This window comes from Phocoena phocoena, chromosome 4 (genome assembly GCF_963924675.1).
Source record: "Phocoena phocoena chromosome 4, mPhoPho1.1, whole genome shotgun sequence".
Lineage (NCBI taxonomy): Eukaryota > Metazoa > Chordata > Mammalia > Artiodactyla > Phocoenidae > Phocoena > Phocoena phocoena.
The window spans coordinates 9,804,045-9,823,293 of record NC_089222.1 but is presented as its reverse complement, the minus strand read 5'-3'; the positions used below and the strand labels follow the sequence as shown (position 1 = coordinate 9,823,293).

The window sequence follows — 19,249 nt, the reverse complement described above, 5'->3', positions numbered from 1 at the left end:
CTGACAACCAGGAATTATAATGCCATAAAGTAAGTTTTCTGGAAAATGGAATAGTTTCAAAGACTTGAAAACCCTAAACTCATTGTTTCCCAATTACCTTCCACGGCAATTCTAACAAAGGAAATTCACAATTAAAATCATAATGCACAGTGCTGTATCTTCTATCTTCGCTGGGTACCCGATGCCTAAGAGACAACTGCATCACTAATAGCTATTACATACTACGGCCTTTTTAATTTTAGACTCTTTTTTTTTTTTAATGCCTTTGCCTCTTATGTTTCATTTAAAAAATCTTCCATAACAAAGCCATTTGCAGAGCTGCACATTTAAATCTTCTATCCATCCATGAAACAGGTAGAGTGCCTTGCTTAATTATCATAAAGGCTGGTTGCATTTTACACATGCATGTCCAAGCTGTCCTGTATAATCATTTCATCATTTCCTGGCACCGCTGTATATAACTCTTTCCTTTTGACTGGTGGAACCAGACAATAAGAAAAAGTTTCACAATATTTAATAGAACATGAATGCAAGTTACACAAAATATATAAACAGTGACTTACAAATATATTCAAAATGTATAATCTTGAGTGAGAAATTAATATAAATGCCTTTGGTAATAATGATAAGCAGAGAGCTGCAGAAAAATGCCACAAAATTTAGGGGGAAAATCAACCTCAGAATTTATTGATACCATGATTAATCTTCAAAACTTAAAAACAATCTTTAAAACTTTAAATCTTTAAAGTAAAAATCTGATCTTTATTGAGCATTTATAGGAACCAACCAGCCTGGGAAATTCACATATGAACCATGTAGCTGCTTTTTACTGGGAAACTGATGAAAACATAAATGAAAAGTTGTCCAGATGCAGGACCACATTTCTCCTGGCAAAGTGATTCATCAAGGACCACGTTTCTTAGGGTCCTTTACAGAATCCAGGTTTTCCTTCTCAAGAAACTTACCATCTTGGACCATTTCTCTCATCCACTAGGAACAACAGAAAATGAAGCTCATTTTAAGATAAACAAATGATTTTGGGGCACTAAATGACACACCTTCCTAGTCATACAGTAAGTCTTCTAATGTTTATTTCACCCTGCCCCCAAATATTTGGTATCAAAAGAGGGGCAGAGGTTATCCTAAGCCATTTAATTCCCTGCACTTAGAGAGTAAAGCTGAGTCTCCTTGACAACGTGCTTTCTGACTCGTAACTTCTACCTGGTGAGCAAAGTAACTTCTACCTGGTGAGCAAAATAACTCACCTCTGGAGGATGCAGCTAGACTCTCCCACCTGGACACTACGCTTGGGAGCACGGAAAGGATAATGCTGGGAAATGGTTGGACCACAGGCCCCCAGTGAGGACACAAAAGGTGAGGCAGGACAAGGGACCCACTGGCTGGCCTCACTGGCCTCTCCTAAAGCATAATCCGCAGACAGAAACAGCAAGAGCAGAGGCTGGATTTCAGCCTTCCCCTGCCAGCTCTGCACTCCAGTAAGCAAGGGCACTAACTCACGGAGGCATCTTAAGGACTGGGGACCAGTAGGCACAGACACAGGGCTTTGAAGCAGTAATCTGCTAAACACCACTTTAGGAGCCAGAAGAGTTAATGCATTACCATAAATTGCCTACAAAGTTGCTTTGCTGAGATTTGCAACTTTGCTCTGGGGTGGTCTTGCTTTGAGGCAGAAGGATAGATTTGATCACCACATGGGGTCCCTTTTAATACCTATTTTTTTTCACTGCTTAAATGAAAGAGAAAAGAAAAGCCATTTCAATCGCTTTGAACATTGAATGTTATGGAAATGGAGGCATGAAGTTCAGGGCATTGGAAGAAACAGTTCCTTGGTATCATCTGCTTAGCAACAGTTAAGAGGGCAGGCTTTGGAAACTTGGTGTTTCAGTGTGTTTTGAAAATCATTTTCATTCTTTTGTAAAAATGATGTTTAAGAATTTATCTTCGAGGTGGGTTATAATCATTTGTTTCAACCCTGTGATTTTGTTTCTAAAAATTTCTTTGGTTTAATTTTTCTTTTTTTAATAAAGCAATTACAACTTGAACCAAAAAGCAAACATTTTAAATCATAAAAAAGAAACATCTCCTAGTAGCCAACACAATGAAAAGTACTTTTTTGTTTTTTAAAGTACTTTTTAAAAGTTCTTTCAAAAAAAAAAACAAAAAAAAGAAGTGAGAGGGCTTCCCTGGTGGCACAGTGGTTGAGAGTCCGTCTGCCGATGCAGGGGACGTGGGTGTGCCCCGGTCCGGGAAGATCCCACATGCCGCGGAGCAGCTGGGCCCGTGAGCCATGGCCGCTGAGCCTGCACGTCCGGAGCCTGTGCTCCGCAACAGGAGAGGCCACAACAGTGAGAGGCCCGCGTACCACAAAAAAAAAAAAAAAAAAAAAAAAAGTGAGAGCAACAACTTTTAAAAATTTTAAGAAACTGTATTACTCATTTAAAAAATATTTAGAAAAGTTCTTCCTCATCATCTTGTTGGCTCAGGTATGCATCTTATTAGAGATAAGCTATTAGAATTCTGGAACCACATTTTTCTCTAAACACAAGGTATTGCTTAAGGGGAACTGACTTGGACAGCTTTTCAAAAATATGAAAGCTGAAAATTTTCCCCAGGTAAAAATGGAAACAAAAATCTTTTATACCTCACTCTACTAAGTACTATTTTAGCTTAGCTCAAAAAAAATCTTCTTTAATCCTGGTTTAGCTTTTAATATTATATCACACATTAAAATTCATAAAGTAGTTCATTCCAGGCAAAACAAACTACTCTTCAGCTCTTCTCTGCAAATAGCACAGGAGGTAAAATAAATGCAGTTGCTTTCTGAATAGCATTTATCAAGGTAGCGTGTACCACTCCATCATTACGGTGGCGCCAGGGAAATAGTTAAGAATTGGAGCTTCTGATATTTACCCTCCCACATGGGGAGAGGGTGTAGCACTAGGGTGTGCTTTTTATTTCACTACAATTGTTCAGAAGAACACAGATTTTCCATGAGAATTTTTTGCTCCTTTACCGCTGCTGAATTCATCAACCCATACTACAAAATGAACTATATACACTACATACGTACTATATATGTACTACATACAGGCTACACAAAATGGACTCTACTGTGGTCCTGACTGGCGTCTGTGCTCTTCCTTGATGCAAGTGGAATTGCCTGCAAGCTCATACTGCACACATGCATGAGGGCATGCCCATATGCAATTAAAGTTTGATGTAGTTTTAATAATAATTATGATAATAAGAGAGACTCACATTTATCAGTTGTTTATTATGAGCTGGGCCTTGTGTTAGCATACATTAACCTGCATAATAGCCCTGAGTAGGTAATGTCACATTACTGCCCCATTTTTAAATTGAGAAGCTAACAAAGAGGTTAAGTAATTTGTCCATGGGGCAAGGCTGAGAACTGAACTTAAGTCTAACACCAATGCTTATCTTAGGAATCACTGCAATACACTGAGGGTATGATGTTATATAGGACTTCTTTATTTGGGAAAATTCTTATTATTTTTTAAGACATGCTGCACCTGCTTTTTGGTGGCCCTTTGCTAAATCTAGCTCATGAATGTCTAATTTTTAGTAGGGAATGGTCTTATCATTAGTTTAAAAAATCCATGCTATTTTGAGGAATTCCTATTGGTGATAGAAAACAGTTCACATTTTCATACTTTTATATATTAACACTGTTTTGAGTATCATGGTTCTATCTTTTTACACTTTTCTTCCTTTTGTAGAAACCATATTAGTTATTTTCCAGATCTAGACTTTCAAAAGTCCTCTAGCTTTTAAAAGATGACCATTAATGAGAAGTGTTTTCCAAGCACATATGTGATCTTAAAATAAAGCTGGTCAAGGGATTCATAACAAATAAAACTTTTATCAAGTGTGAAGTTCCTGCCCACAACTGAACCTATGTTTTATTATACTACAGAAGAATGTGTTGTAAAGAGACAGAAGTGTGCAACTACCAGATTAAATTAATTATATATCGCTTCTATTGATATAAACTTTGTACATTTTCTAAAACATTGTTATAAAATGTCCCATCTTCAGAAGAAACCAAAGAATGCCATAACGAGATGTTAAAAAAAGAAAAAATATTATATAATTCATGTAAAAGTTATAACTTGATAATTATAGGCTTTCAAATGGTCCTTATGAAGACAGAAATTGCTAATTTAACTCCAAAAGTCACACATCTTAAAACACACAAATAAACCCATAAGTGCACACCTAAATAGAAACCATCAACTTAAAATGGATATGTTTAGTGCAACAGACAACTTCCAGAAAATAATAATTAATTACTATTAATAAGACTCATCTTGTAAACTCATCTGGAAAATTTGCTAAGCGATAGTCAGAAAAGAAATCTTTAAGGCCATGGAGCTTTGGAGGGATTGGTTTCTCCCAGATACACTTACCACCAAAGTTTGGAAAGGGCTCTTTTCTCTACAATCTCAGAAATGCCCAACTGTCTAAAGTCCTCCAAAGTGGACCATTTGTCAAATATTCAATGTATTCTATCAGAAGAATATTTCACATGTGTTCCTTTTTCTAATCTAACAAGAAAACTTCTCATCCTCTCTGACAAACAGAAAGAGTCCCTGAGTTTCATTTTCTCCTTTCTAAAATGTCTGTCTTCTGAGGACGTGGCTTGAGGTAGGGGAAAGAGCATCCGACTGAATAGGGGATTTGAAAACTAAGTATTTGACTTTTCTCATTTTTCTCATACCAAAAGGTTGGTATAATGATTCCATGAATTCATGCATGTGAAGGTGCTGAGAAAACTGTGAATCATTGTCAAGTGCAAGGTATTCATATTTCTTGAATCAGAGCATGTGCATTGTGAAAATATGCTTTCAACCAACAGCTCTGGCCCAGAGCCTACTGCCCCAGCCAGAAGACAAAGCTCCTGGTGTGGCTACCCCTACCGAAGCCTGAGGGACAGGAGTGCACAGGAGCCATCTCGCCAAGGCAGAGCCAGCCAAGAGCTTCCTGAGGCTGGTCTAGGTTTTCCCTGGTGAGGTTCTCCTAAGAATAACACCCAGGGCCTGAAGGAAGCCCCTTCTTGAAGATGATTTATAACCTGAGCTCCTCAATGGTTTAGGTCCTTGGTCTGGCAGGACCCAGGGACATCCAATCATCTTCCATATGACCTAAACTCTTCAGAGAAGCTGGAAGATAATCCAGTCTCTCAGGCCTTAAGGTGTCCTGGGTCTTCAGTGAGCCACAAGGGACCTCTGCCTTCAACAAGCATTAGAAAGAAATCCTGTTCCGGTCCAACCCAAGCCAAAGACTAGTCTCAAAACAGATTTCGAATATCTTCATTGTGGGGGGGCAGGGATGGGGGGGAATGAAATGCACAGTGATTTCACACAGATTCCTCTCTGGCAAAATATAAAAAGACAAAATCCTGCAGTCCTTTTCTATACCTGTGGTCTCCTCCTTTACTAAACCCCTTCGATTTTAGTCATTTGTAAATAAGCACATGAAAACCTTATGTGTGGTATATTGGTTCCAGGTTAAGCACTGGATTTCAACTGCTGCAAAACAGTACTAACTCAACTCCTCTATAACCCGTTTTTCCAAATCCTAAGTACTCATTTTACATTGATAATACATTTAATACATTAAAAATTCCCTAAAATTTAATTCATTGAATCACTGTCAAAGGGTAAAAGGTGAACAAACTGGTTGTGAGCTCTGTTATGATAAAATTAAGGAATGCAAAGGGATTCTCTATGAAGCAGTGAAATAAAATTATTCACACATATCAGATAATCATTTCAGAATGTGGTTAGATGGCCAATAATATTGTGTTAATAGAAACTTTTTTTCTTTGAAAGAGCTTCACTAAGAATCTACAGTATCTAAGTACATTCATCATTGGCTAAATATCCCAGCCAAAGGCTTGGTCTCAACCCCCTCTTGAGAACAAACACATACAGCTGAGGGTGGCTCAACCAGTTTCTCAGTAATTCAGGCCAAAATAAATTATAGTTTCTATCCCAACTTATCAGCAGGTATAGTCTTTAGACATACATATAGGAAAGCAACCCAGAGTATCTTAATAGTATACAAAAATAAATATCACAATTAAGAATTAATGTAATTTTGGCTAAAAAAACAAAAAACGATGAGTAAGGAAAGCAGAATCATATCTCGAAAACAAATAAAAGCATTAAAGTCCTAGAAAAATTAGAAAACAAAAGCTGTATTAAGGAACTACTAAGTCAAATATTTGGATAGATTAAAACAAAACAAAAGAAGAAGCTCAACGCTTAAATTCACACTGGTCTTAAGTAAGCCCTTCTTTTGTTAGTATTGCAAGATTAAGTGATAAGTAAAATAACTCTGCCCAGAGGCCTTCCAATGATGGCTGCAACAGCAAAATTAACTATTGATGGTATATATGATAACTCTAAACACCACAAACTCAGTGTTCAATCAAGTCCAAGTATTTTTTGTTTAATCACTCTTACAAAAGTCATATATGTATATAAAGAATTCCTCATTCTTTTTGGTAAGAAATATTGTATTGAAGGCTTAACAGATCAAATTCAGTAAGTGTGTGTGTCGGCAGATGGATATGTATGCATGTATTTGGGTGCCATTCTTTTCTGCTTAGAGAAACGTATCTTTCTTAAAATTACAGCAATGTCTTCTTTATCGTCTGCTCCTATAGACATTAAGACTTAATTGATTTTCATTGAATAAAATGGAGAAAATGGACCTTTGGGATGGTTCCAAACAACAATCATTTCAGAACGTTACAATATGCAGTTTAAGACCCTCCACAAGTGGCTGTATATTATGTCTATTTCTTATTTATGGAGTATCTATGGCAGTTTCACTTTTAGTGTTGAGTGAGTTTTATCTCTATACTTGGAAATGGATGACCATTTTTTACTATTGATGAAATTAACATTAAGAGATAATTTCATTATGACATTATGTTACATAAGCACTTTTAATTAGTACTCCATATTTACTTTCCATCGTTTTAGCTGACCTCATTGTTAAGAGTTGCACAGGCCACAAATTAAATGTGTAAGAAATATATTTGCTTGTGGATCTTACATCTAATCCACTCTCAAATTTGTTTCTAATAGTTGTACTGAAAATTAACTTCTCAATTCTCATAATAGTTTTGAGGCTACCTTTTAAACTTGATTAAAAAAAATACAGATGCGCATACACAAAATTACCTGGCAGGTGACTTCTGTCCTTTCTAAAAAGTGCAAAAATTTGGAAAATAGAAAATGTGCCCATTTCTGGGAATATGGATGGAATTCCTTATCAGCCCCATTTAAAGCTGCCTTCAAGGATTGTATTAAACTTAATTATGAAAGATTACAAACGAGATGATGCGTAATTGGTACCAGCTGCAGTTGGTATTGGAAAGCATAAATACAAATGGAATTATTTATTTTTATTTATTTACTATTCAAATGGTGGTTCTAAAACGCGCAGGGATAAAATGGACTTCATTACTTTTTTTTTTCCTATTGAGTTTAAAATACCTTTTTACTTAATAGTAGTAGGGCCAAATATCCCATTTCAAGATGACTTTTCACCCCCAAAGAACTCCCCAAATGAAGCAACACAAAGTAATTTTTTTTCCCTCTATCTAATTAGTAGCTACTTGTTTTTATATCAGAATTAGTGAGCTGGGACCAAATTCTCCTCAAGCAAGTCTATGAATTACTATTAAAAAAAAAAATCCCTATCCATCTACCTTTCTCATGCTTGTTGAGATTCTTCCTTCGACTTTTTCTTTCTTTTAAACAAAAACAAAAAGCAGAAAGGTGAGGAGGAAAAAGAGAGTTCACCTGGGGAGGGCGGCTGGGCGGTGTGCTTATCAGGGGGGCAGGACCCATCGCTGAGGCTGCATTCAAGCTCCTTTCCCTTTCATCCTGGTAAATTCGATCTCTCTCAGCTTCCGGTAACTGCAAGAAATTCTGCATAGCCCGAAGGTTTACCAGCAAAGACTGGGATGCAGTCTTGGGGTCCTCTTCCTTTCGTAGGATTTCTGAAAGCAAGCCCTGCAGGGAATGAAAGGCACAGGGTGAGCTTGCCCCCATGCTCTGCCCAGCCCGCGGTGAACCTTTCCTTTTCTTCTTCACTGTTCAGAAAATGAACAGTCAGAAGCATTAATTCCACATAGGAATATATTAGTTACAATTGAAGTGGTAGAGAAGAGAGCCTCAATTGTATTCTTAATTTTATTAAGCGTCTGCTTTACATATAACATAAACTGCAACTGCCTAATTGGTCTCCTTCTTTTGAGTAGCTTAACTTGCCATGAAATCTTTCACAGAGACAGGATTGAGGCAAGTTAAGAATAAATGAAATGCTCATAATACGACAGCACTGAACTGTATAGTTCTCAAGCTGCCAACACAAAGGCAGTGGAATGCCAACAGCCCAATATGTAAAGATACAAAGCCATTTCGAGAGAAGTAGGATTTACAAAGAAAATACTCGAAAATGAATTGTAACATACTAGGAAAAAGAATATCACTAAAGCATCATCTAAGATTTATGCTATGTTTTTGCAGGCAATATTTTACATTATTCCTTGGTTTTCAAATTATTGGAGTCAATGACAAGTGATTCTTTCTATTTACCGCTTAAGGAAACTATACTGCTTACTATACAATATACCTGAGTAACAGGTTGAAAATTTGAACTTCAGAAACCATCCTTTAAATTTGAAATACATAACCCCCTTTCCACACTGCAAAAATCCATCATAGCATGCCAAGAAAAAGAATATTACCAAATTCTGTAAAAATCAAATTTCTTGAGGAATAAACATTTTTAATAGTGCTAGAAGAAATTCACAAACCATTAGTAAACTTCTTTATGGTATTCCTCCCCAAATAACAGAGAATTGTTAACTACTTCTTTAATTTTTGGAAGAATGCATTTTAAAAATGGGTGTTTCTCCACAATTTTGTTTAAGGGCTTATATGAAATACAAGGATTAGAAACATTTTCTGCCCATTTGATAAGGACTGGGCAGGCCTTACCTCTTCAACCTTCCGCATGAAAAAATGCCTGGAATGCCAAGACGTGTTTGCTTTCTACATTTCAGTTTATCACAATATGGCTCAGAATAAAATGTTGTGGAGATCTCTATATCATTTGCAAATTTCACTTTCTAATAACCCTGCAGAAATGGCAACAGGGTACATTTGGGAAAGGGAGGTAAAGTGTCATGTCAAAACAACCAAGCCCCAACGTTGTAACATTGGGGTTTTTTCATGGTTTCCTAGAAGCGCAAACCTGGCTTTGTTCCCAATTCCTCAAGGAAAATGTAGCATATTACCCCAAGATAACAGTTGGGTACAGACAATATAAAAGCAGTGTCCACTTCAAAAACGATCTATATAGGCTGCTATTAAAAAAGATCCTCCAATAGGCTCGGGGGCTTAAGAGTACATTTTAGTTTCTCATTTGGTCTATGCAAGGGAAGCCAGTTTCACCCTAAGAAATGTGACTGAAGAATGAAGGGTACTTGTCCTTTCATTTATAATACTGACAAGTAATGTTGCAACTGTGTTTATACATGAACAAAACATCCAGTCAATTTAACTAAAATTCAGTCAAACAGGCAGTCAATCACCCAGCTATTTAATTTGCGCAAGGCCGACTAATTAGATTGACTGTGTTTTTGATGTGTCACGTTGAAACCAAGAAATACAGGTCTCAGAAACAATGTTTGAAAATAGGTGTAAAAAAAACAGCCCTTGCTCTAAACTCTTCCCTACCAAATGGGGATAAAAAAATTTTAAAGATATTAAAAGATGTATTTCACAAAGCAATATATCTTAACTCTACAGAAAGAGAAACATACAGTACACATAAATACATTATAAATTCCTTGAGTTCAATAGCCTAATACTCTTTTTTTGTCATCCCAGCACAATGCCTGCCACGTAAGTGTTTGATAAATATTTACTAAATGGATTATGTGTATTCAGACCATAGAAGGAAAAAATTCCAAATGGGTGACAGAAACTTAACAAGATATGCTCCCCATGGGAAAATTCTAATGGTCATTAATAATGTACTCAAGGTGAGCCTTCAGTGGAAAGTTATGTGGCACTTTGTAAGACGTTTATCTACACTAATTGTCCAGTAATTAAAAAAAATTTTTTTGCAGCAACATGGATGGACCTAGAGATTATCAAACTAAGTGAAGTAAGTCTGACAAAGACAAGTATCATGTATCACTTATATTCGGAATCTAAGAAAAATGATACAAATGAACTTATTTACAAAACAGAAACACAACAGAAAACAAACTTACGGTTACCAAAGAGGAAGGGAGAAAGGATAAAACAGGAGTGTGGGATTAACACATACACACTACTATCAACATACATAAAATAATCAACAAGGACCTACTGTATAGCACAGGGAACTATACTCAATATTTTGTAATAACCTATAAGGGAAAAGAATCTGAAAAAAAATATATAAGAATATATAAACTGAATTACTGTGCTGTACACCTGAAGCTAACATAACATTGTAAATCAACTATACTTCAATAAAAAAAAAAAACACTTTAGGTCAAAAGAGATCCTATAAACAGATGTTATTATATTTGGGAAATTTGAAATTAGACATTCAGAGATCTCAGATAACAAAATGTCATCTCTTTCCATTACAAATGTTTCCCGAGACAGCAGAGAACTACAGTGAGAAAGCCAACACATGAAAAAATACATAATGATATCAAGTCTTGCTAACATGAGACTGAGTCATTCCTGTATGGCTTAAAGTAACAGATAGAAGGTCACCTGGGAGAGAATTTAGCAATTTCTCTACTCATATTTTGACATTAGCATGACGTCCCATTTGAGCATATGAAATGTTTTCCGGGCAAAGCATTTTATTTCCACTTAATTATTCTAACTAGAGCGAGTGAAGGTTTTCTGCCTGGGATGTGTTGAAGGTCTAGACTGATATTTTAAATCCTGGGACATTTACAGAGCTCAAAAGCAGACAGTGTAGACAATCTCAGGTACTTTACAAACCTTCGGGTTTTTGTGTTTTTTTTTTTTTTTTTTGGCCCAGGCTTTCAATGAGGGGAGTGCCCCCTGGTGGAAATGCTTGAAAATATTATTAGAAAATGTTTTGATTAGAATGTGTTAATTACTTTTTTAAAGAGAATGATGTCACTTGAGAAAATTCTGAATGTGAAACGACTGGCATTAGAATCCGGATATGGGAATGCACGTTTTGGTCCTGTTTGGGTTGTTGTTATTTGAGTAGCTACATTTATGGATTCAAGATGTATGTGGCCCTTGTTTCCCATTTCCCATGACTGAAAATCCAGTTAAGACTTGCCAAGTTAGGTCAAGGTCATTTGTAATAATGCCTCATGGTGGATAGTAAGAGAGACCTCTTACCAAAAACTTTTCTTCATGCTAAAAAATAACATGTCATGGTCATCATGTACCATACTTGCTATTGCTGAAATACCAGGACTAAAATATTTACCAATATTATGCCCCACAGGTGTTCAATAAATGTGCTGAATGAAATTAAACAAAATCATTAGTCATTTTTGTTTCCAAAAAGAACTTGCAATTTTGTGTATTATGTAGTATGTTACCAGCATCTCATGGATATCAATTTTATGGGAAACGAGAAGCTGCTTTTCATGGCACTTCACATCTTCAAATTGTTCAATATGTGCTCTATACATGAAAACGTAAAATTATTCTGCATCGCCATTCCATAGTGGTTGTGAGATTTCTAATGTTTTCAATTAAAGAGTGAACTTGCTGATGAATACCTAAACCTTTTTTACATCCAGAAAGAGTTTACAAGTAAAATTCATTAGTACTGGAAAAGAAAGAAAAACCTTCAATAAATATTATCAGTACTTCCAAAAGCTAATTATGAATTCTTTAAAACAGCAGATAAGCGAAAGAGACTGCCAATATGAACAAAAAGCCTGTCTGGCCTCCCGTTTGTCTCCTCTTTGAACATAATCACTGATTCAAATAGATTTTTATCAGCTTCGTGGAACTTCAAAGCCCTCAGAAGGAAAATATGATTTGATGAAACCTCCCTCTAAAAATAAAACACCTAGAAGATTCTTCAAGGCTACCTGCCTCTTGTTTGGTGAATTTTTAATCACATGTCCAGGTGAAAGACTACTTTCAAACTCCACCTCCTACCTTGGACTCAGGCCAAGCAAGTTATAAGCAGACACATTTATCTCTGTCGGTTGGGAGGCCAAACAAGAGCTGTCACGTTGGGGTAATAGCACCTTTTTACCTTTTATTCAATAGTGATATGGAGAGTGGACTTTTCTTAAATTACACTGTGAAGAATTATAGGAACACAGTAGCAATTTCTGTTATACTTAAGCAGGCAAATTTCTCTCCACCACATAATTTACAGAACTCAAATTCAATAAAACATTACATGATGGTCCATTACTGTTATCAGTTTTGAATAATCCATCTTCATTCTTTATTTTACTGGAAAATAAAGTGTGCCAAAGACAAGAGGAGGGGGGAGAAAAAAGGGGAAAAGCCACAGAATGGGATCAGAGTTAAACTATGGGATTTATTTTAAAAAGCGGGGGGAGCACTAAAGAATATATTTTCTTCTATCACGACCTTTAAGTAGCAGTAATACAGAGAAGTGAATTGAAAAGTATAAATCTAGAAGCTTCAGCAATTAATTTTAGCCATGGGTTTCCATTAAAAAGACATCAAGTAGGCATAACTGAATGAATGACAGATGCTAAAAGCTGGTACCTTCCGTAGCAATTAAAGAACATATGCCCATCAATTCAGAAGGCGGAAACATCCTTAAAACAAGGAATTATATAAATTTCATCACAAGCTTTCAGAAAAGGTAGACATTTTTTTCATCTTTTTGTTTTCTTTTGTTTCGACTTTAAAAAATAGTGATACAGGAATGTCTTAAAAGAGAGGGGTATGTTTTAATTCAGGAGACCCAATTAAGCTGATGAGAAAATTCTCCAATGAAGAGTTGAAAGATGAGACCCAGGATTTTAAAGTTATACAGAGCTGTCGATATTCTCAACTCACAACAGCATTATCTATAAAATGAATGTTTTAACATACTGTTTATAGGATGCCAGTGTCTTTATCCGATCACATCAGAGAACTTTGCATGTGTATGTACATATTTTACATTAACTTTTTTAAAACCTGGAGCCGGAATTGCACACTGTAATAAGTACACACAAATGTGTCTGTGCGGTTTAACTCTGCAGAGCTCCTGCTCTATACATATGCATTAGCATGTGTATTTTCATCCTCCACACTCACACCATACACTCTCACGATGCACCTGCTTTTATTGAAATGCATACAGTTTGAAATAAACATACACTCATATGAATATATAATCATTAAAATAAATGCAGCTGTGTGTGTACGCGTGAGTGTGCGTGGTGTTTTGGTATGACCACCGAAAAGACATGCATGCTTGCGTGTTCCAAAGCGAATTCCCCAAAAGTGAACTCTTAAATATACATAGACAATGACTCTCATTGAAATCTGACGGCTTCAAACATGGCCCATCATCCACTTCGACGGAAGAGTCCCAATTACCTCTATACAGGTTTAAAACCAAACCCCTCTGTCATCCGGGGCTCCAGACAATTTTTTGGTAATGACGCTTTCTCAACTGGCTATTATTAATAAAGAGATGGATATCAAGCTGCACCCGGGTTTCATTCTCTTCTCTCCCTTGAAAACATTAAGTCACTGTTTTCAATGTTAACCACAGAGAAAACCATCTTTTCGAAGAGATTGATAGGGTATAAAATAGAGAACTCTGTCTTTTTTCCAGTGACAAATCCTATTGATATCTGTGGAATCCGTCCACATGAAAACCCAAGGAGGACAAATGGTCACTCTCCAGGGTGATGATGCCTGGGACATTACAGCCCCACAGAAGAAAAAACACACTAATGGGTGGTGACCTTACCCTTTTCACCTTCAGCTAGACTCTCTTTACTACATAAAACACACTTTCCTTGGTCCTTTAAGAAATAACAATTTGCTCAATTTCCAAAATGCTTTCCACTGAATCTGTGAGTCATTTGTGTCCATGTCAGTGCTGTCTTTGTGGGCTTTCAATTCAGTTCAACAAGCAACTTTTATGCAGAGACCTGCCTGGTTTTTGCCCAGTACTAAGAAGTACCGGTAGTTACCGCTATTTACAAAAATAAAGGATGCTGCCAGAAACAGGAGTAGCTAGAAGGCTGACTTGATCCTTTCATCCATTCATTTAAAACATTTTTTAAAAATAATGACCCTCCAACTGAATAGAGGTGTCATATTAAATTTACCACCTAATAATGAACACATTTTTAAGTTGTAAAGATATATTAATAAAACTAGGTAAAACCATACAATTTTAACCTGAGAAATAACTTTGCAACCACCCTTTTAAACACAGACAGATGATGTACAAAAAACAGTTAAAGAAACTGAAAACAAACACTGAGTTAAAGGTTTTGTAAGGCCTCCTAAGTTTCAATCCAGTGAAGGCAAGCCAAAAATAAGTCACAGCTGGGATTCTCCTAGGTATGGAAACTGCCAGCAAGGAATTAATACTAGATATTTTTGTACCCGGATTTTATTTTTTATTTTAATTTTTTTTGCGGTACGCGGGCCTCTCACTGTTGTGGCCTCTCCCGTTGCGGAGCACAGGCTCCGGACGCGCAGGCCCAGTGGCCATGGCTCCGCGGCATGTGGGATCCTCCCGGACCGGGACACGAACCCGTGTCCTCTGCATCGGCAGGCGTACTCTCAACCACAGCGCCACCAGGGAAGCCCCCGGATTTTATTCTTATAATCACGTAATAAACAAAATAACTTAAATACAAAAGGAAAGTATGAGTCAGGCCAAAAAAAAAAAAATTGACGAAAGAACAGTGGCAAAACAAGAAAAGTTAAAAGGACATAATGTCCTCATTCTAATCAAAGTTACATGTTCTTCTGGGGTTTTTCTGGGGAGGGTGTGTGTGTGTGTAATAAACACCATGTATATATCATACTAGTTTCAAAAAATAAAGACATTTAAAAAAATCCTCTCATTCAGTGTTTAATGGAATCAATTTTTTTTTTTTTTTTTTTTTGTGTCCCCTGCATCGGCAGGCGGACTCTCAACCACTGCACCACCAGGGAAGCCCAATGGAATCAATTTTTTTAGTGCTTTTCAGATGTCTTTTATCTTAGGTCTTCTCCTGTATATCACCCTTTCTCCACATCCTGCTAAACATCTTCCTTCCTGATAATATCTTCACAGGAATTTGCCCAGGAGGACAAAGGTGAGAACACAAGGGGTATATGCAAATCTTGGCCTCCAAGGCCAAGCTTACCCCAGGGCCTGTTTTGTAAATAGTTTTATGCATTTCTGTCTATGGCTGCTATGGCCCTCAAAGACTAAAATACTTACTATCTGGCCTATTACTGAAAAGGTCTGCTGATCCCTGGTCTAGGAAAGGCGGATAGTGGGCTAGAAGCCTGGAGCCCTACCAATGAAATGGCCTTGACCAAGTCCTCAAACCTTTCTCAATCTGCTACTAACAGTCTATAATTCCATTACATAAAAGCATAGGTAATGTCAGTTTGAAATATTTTCGATATTTATTCTTTCAAGCCCCCTGAATGAGGATCGATTTGTACACAGCTTTCTCTTGGTAGAAGAGGTTTACGATAAGCAGAGAAATGATAAAATGTAGGCACCCCCAGGTACAGACAATATGACCACAGGGAGAGAAGGAAAAAAATGTTAGTACAAAGTAAGAGCATAAACATTAGTATAGATGGGATTAAAGAAGGAAGAGAAAAAGAGAGAGAGGAACCATTTACACATAAAACAAAACTGACCTGAGTTCTGTTAAAAGCCACACGTGCAAATACTGCCTGGGAGATTCCTGCCCGTTTCAGTTCATCACGTACCCACTGGTAGATTTCGGAAGACACCTCTGTGTTGGTGGAAACCTGTTGCTCCAAAGGCTTATTCATAGATCTACTAACAGGGGGAGGGTGGTTCAAGTACTGTTGGTTTAAGGACTGCTGGGCTAGAAGTCTGTTCACTGCATACTGCTGGTTCAGCAGCTGAGCCATCACCAGCTGCTGGTTGACCAACTGAGGACTGATGGGCGTTGACACGAGCCCAGGGTGCAGGTTGGGAAGAGGGGTCCGGACAGAGGGCTGGCTGCCGTGGGAGAGCTGCGCGGGGGATGGGGGTTGCTCCGCGGTGTTCCCTGGGACCGGCTGCTGGCCAAAGTTGACGTGGTTGGCACCTTGCTGGGATAGTTCAGAGAGACTATCCATTTCAACTGAAGTGGACAAGAAGGAAAATCACATTGAGCCAACAATGATCTGCATTGATAAGGATCTCTGGTCATTCCCTAATACAGACAGAAGGCACAGGGCACACCCAAGGTCCAAGGAAACTAAGAACATCTCAAGATGGAATGCAACTGGCTATGCTTTTACTTTTGTCCTCTGCACCATGGCACAAACTTTGAAAGGGGGATAACGCTTTCTAGTTTTATAATGTGGTTTAGATTTAAGGCCAGAAATCAATTATTTTCAAAGTCTATGTGACTAGTCTGGGGGTCAAACGATTATTCACTCTTACTTCTTATAAGACAACATTTATTTTAAAATAGCTTCTAGGGAATGCCCCGGCAGTCCAGTGGTTAGGACTTGGGCGCTTTCACGGCTGAGGACCTGGGTTTGATCCCTGGTTGGGGACCTAAGATCCTGCAAGCCACGTGCTGCATGCGGCCCCCCAAAAACCAAATAGCTTCTAGAAGAACACTATTTCCTTAACGGCAACTAGAAAGAGTGAGTGGAGCTAGAAAAAGATCACATGCAACTGTAGAAAAAAGAAATATGCAAGTATTTTCTCATAACATATACATTAACTGTTACTACTCCAGGCAAAAAGTTTGCAAGAAAAGAAGTACACAAATGTTACTTACGTTCAATTTGAACCTAGCTGTTAATATAGAAAACTAATCAATATAATAAATAATAAAAGTGGTCATAATGATCAGTAATGATAACTGAGTGCATGTTGAACCCTGGGCTGGGTATCTTACATGTCCTGTTTTGCTGAATTCTAACTATCATGTTAGATGATGGGTATAGCTGCAAATATTTCTTAGAATGAAGCAAAGGACTTAATGTATCGCAAGCCAGCATACCCAGTGTTGCTAAGACCCAAATGCTTCTTGAAGAAGCTGTGACCATCACCAGATGCTATGACAATCTTTCAAGGAAGGGGTAGGGAGTCACTCTGATGCAATGGTGATACTGTCACCATCTTGCAATTTATTACCACCCACACAGGACGAATGTTTCTCCCTTGGCTAGATCCCTCACATGGACTGGCTGAGAGTGAATAGTGAGTGTGTCAACTGCTTTCCTGCTACAGGGAAGAGACTGCTTGGATGCTCTTGACCTGAAAGGCTGAGGATGGTCAGTGGGGGAGTCTTTCTAAATAGTACACCACGGGAATTCCCTGGCGGTCCAGTGGTTAAGACTCCGCACTTTCACTGCTGCGGGGTCCGGGTTTGATCCCTGGTTGGGGAACTAAGATCCCACAAGCTGTGCAGTGCAGCCAATAAATAAATAAATAGTACACCATGCTTCCCATGTGTGGACTCTGGGTTGATTTTAATCATCATTTCTCTTTTTATTAAATATTCAGGCTTTATATTTAGAGTAACTTATCATATTGCTATAGTCACTGATATATGCAAAATATAACTAAGCATTGGGGAAGAAACCTTCCATTTCTACCAGTGATATCAGCCCAAGTGGGCCATTCACAGGGAATAGTAATTCAAGCAATTATTCCAAAAAATGATGCATTGTCTTCATTACAGCTCTAAGCTATAAACGGCAAAGAATCTGTTTTGGTAGATGGATGGTTTTGCTTCAAATATTAAAAGCTAAAACAGGCTCAAAATTCAGGTTCTCTTGCCTCTTAAAATCTTCAGGAGAAGTTATTATTGTTTTACTGAATGAATGTAATGGAAGTAAACAGAAATAGACTTAAAACACAACGTAATGCTATGCATATTAAACATCCCATTCCTATATTATTTTAAAACATTGTATTTGGTAGGTACAAGAAAGAAAACCTTAATAGAAATTAAAACATTAACCTTAATCACAGTGTTTGCTTTAACGAACACTAACAAACTCAACAGGGAGAAATGACATAATCTAAATGCTAGGTAGGGTACAACACACAACTTTTATCTGTCACTTCACACTGCAGATAATTTTAATGTATTTCCTGCGTAACAAATATTGACCTAAAGTTACATGTTAAGATAGGATGCCATGGCATTGAGAGTCTAGAAATGATGCAATGGTTCTTTGGTTACGGATGGTAAAGCAATAGGCTCACCAAAGTGCCTATCTGGGGGGGCTGGAGACAATAGCTGTAAATATCACTTGATCTCAACTGTGGAGACTATAAATACAATTGAATATCCTCAAAAATTGGGTGTAAAAACTGGCACTTTCCCTTTCTCTCAAAGAAAACTCAAAAAAAACATAAAAGCATGATTTATCTCTGAGAGAACCCACAGCCAATATTAGTTATTCAAGGCCTGGTTAGGTCTTCACTGAGATGTTAAAAAATGACAGCTCCCCACCCCCCACCCCACCTCGCCTCCATCTCCTGCATGTCTGACAACCAAGTCAGTTGGGCTGATTTAAACACAAACATTTATTGAATTTAATTATCTCATTATACTCAGACCCACTCCCCACCCTCCAAGAAACATTCTAAATTGATCTCTAATTGGGCAATCACAAGACCTGGCTTTACATGCAACTTGGATAAACCCCCAAATGACACGTAATGGTATGTAGCCACCGCTGCAACGGTTTTCTGCTTACCCATCATATCTTTTGTCTTCTTGAAATGTTTGTACCACCTTCCAAATTCTTGACATTTTGCTGCTGAGACATTTGCATAGTAAGTGCTGTTCACAATGGAAGAAATCATACTCTGCATGAAGAGGGGGATGGAAACAGTTGTAATACACAGCGGCACAAGACAGAACACGGACATGATTTCAATTGTGGAAACTGTAACTTTTTTTCATCAACTGAGTACCAATACATTTTTGTTTCACACTGTAGCCTAAAGCCATGACTTCTTCAAAGTC

At 37.5% G+C, this 19,249-nt stretch overlaps 1 protein-coding gene across 3 annotated transcripts in view; it reads right to left on the bottom strand.

Moving 5' to 3' along the window:
• SATB1 (SATB homeobox 1) overlaps positions 1 to 19,249 on the bottom strand; it is a 93,403-nt gene that overhangs the window by 32,239 nt on the left and 41,915 nt on the right. For all 3 annotated transcript variants that reach the window (XM_065875712.1, XM_065875710.1, XM_065875711.1), the window contains 3 exons: positions 18,978 to 19,089; positions 15,936 to 16,390; positions 7,863 to 8,075 (listed from right to left, as the gene is read on the bottom strand). In XM_065875712.1, coding sequence (XP_065731784.1) covers positions 7,863 to 8,075; positions 15,936 to 16,390; positions 18,978 to 19,089 — 780 coding nt within the window. The remainder of the gene's footprint in view (positions 1 to 7,862; positions 8,076 to 15,935; positions 16,391 to 18,977; positions 19,090 to 19,249) is intronic.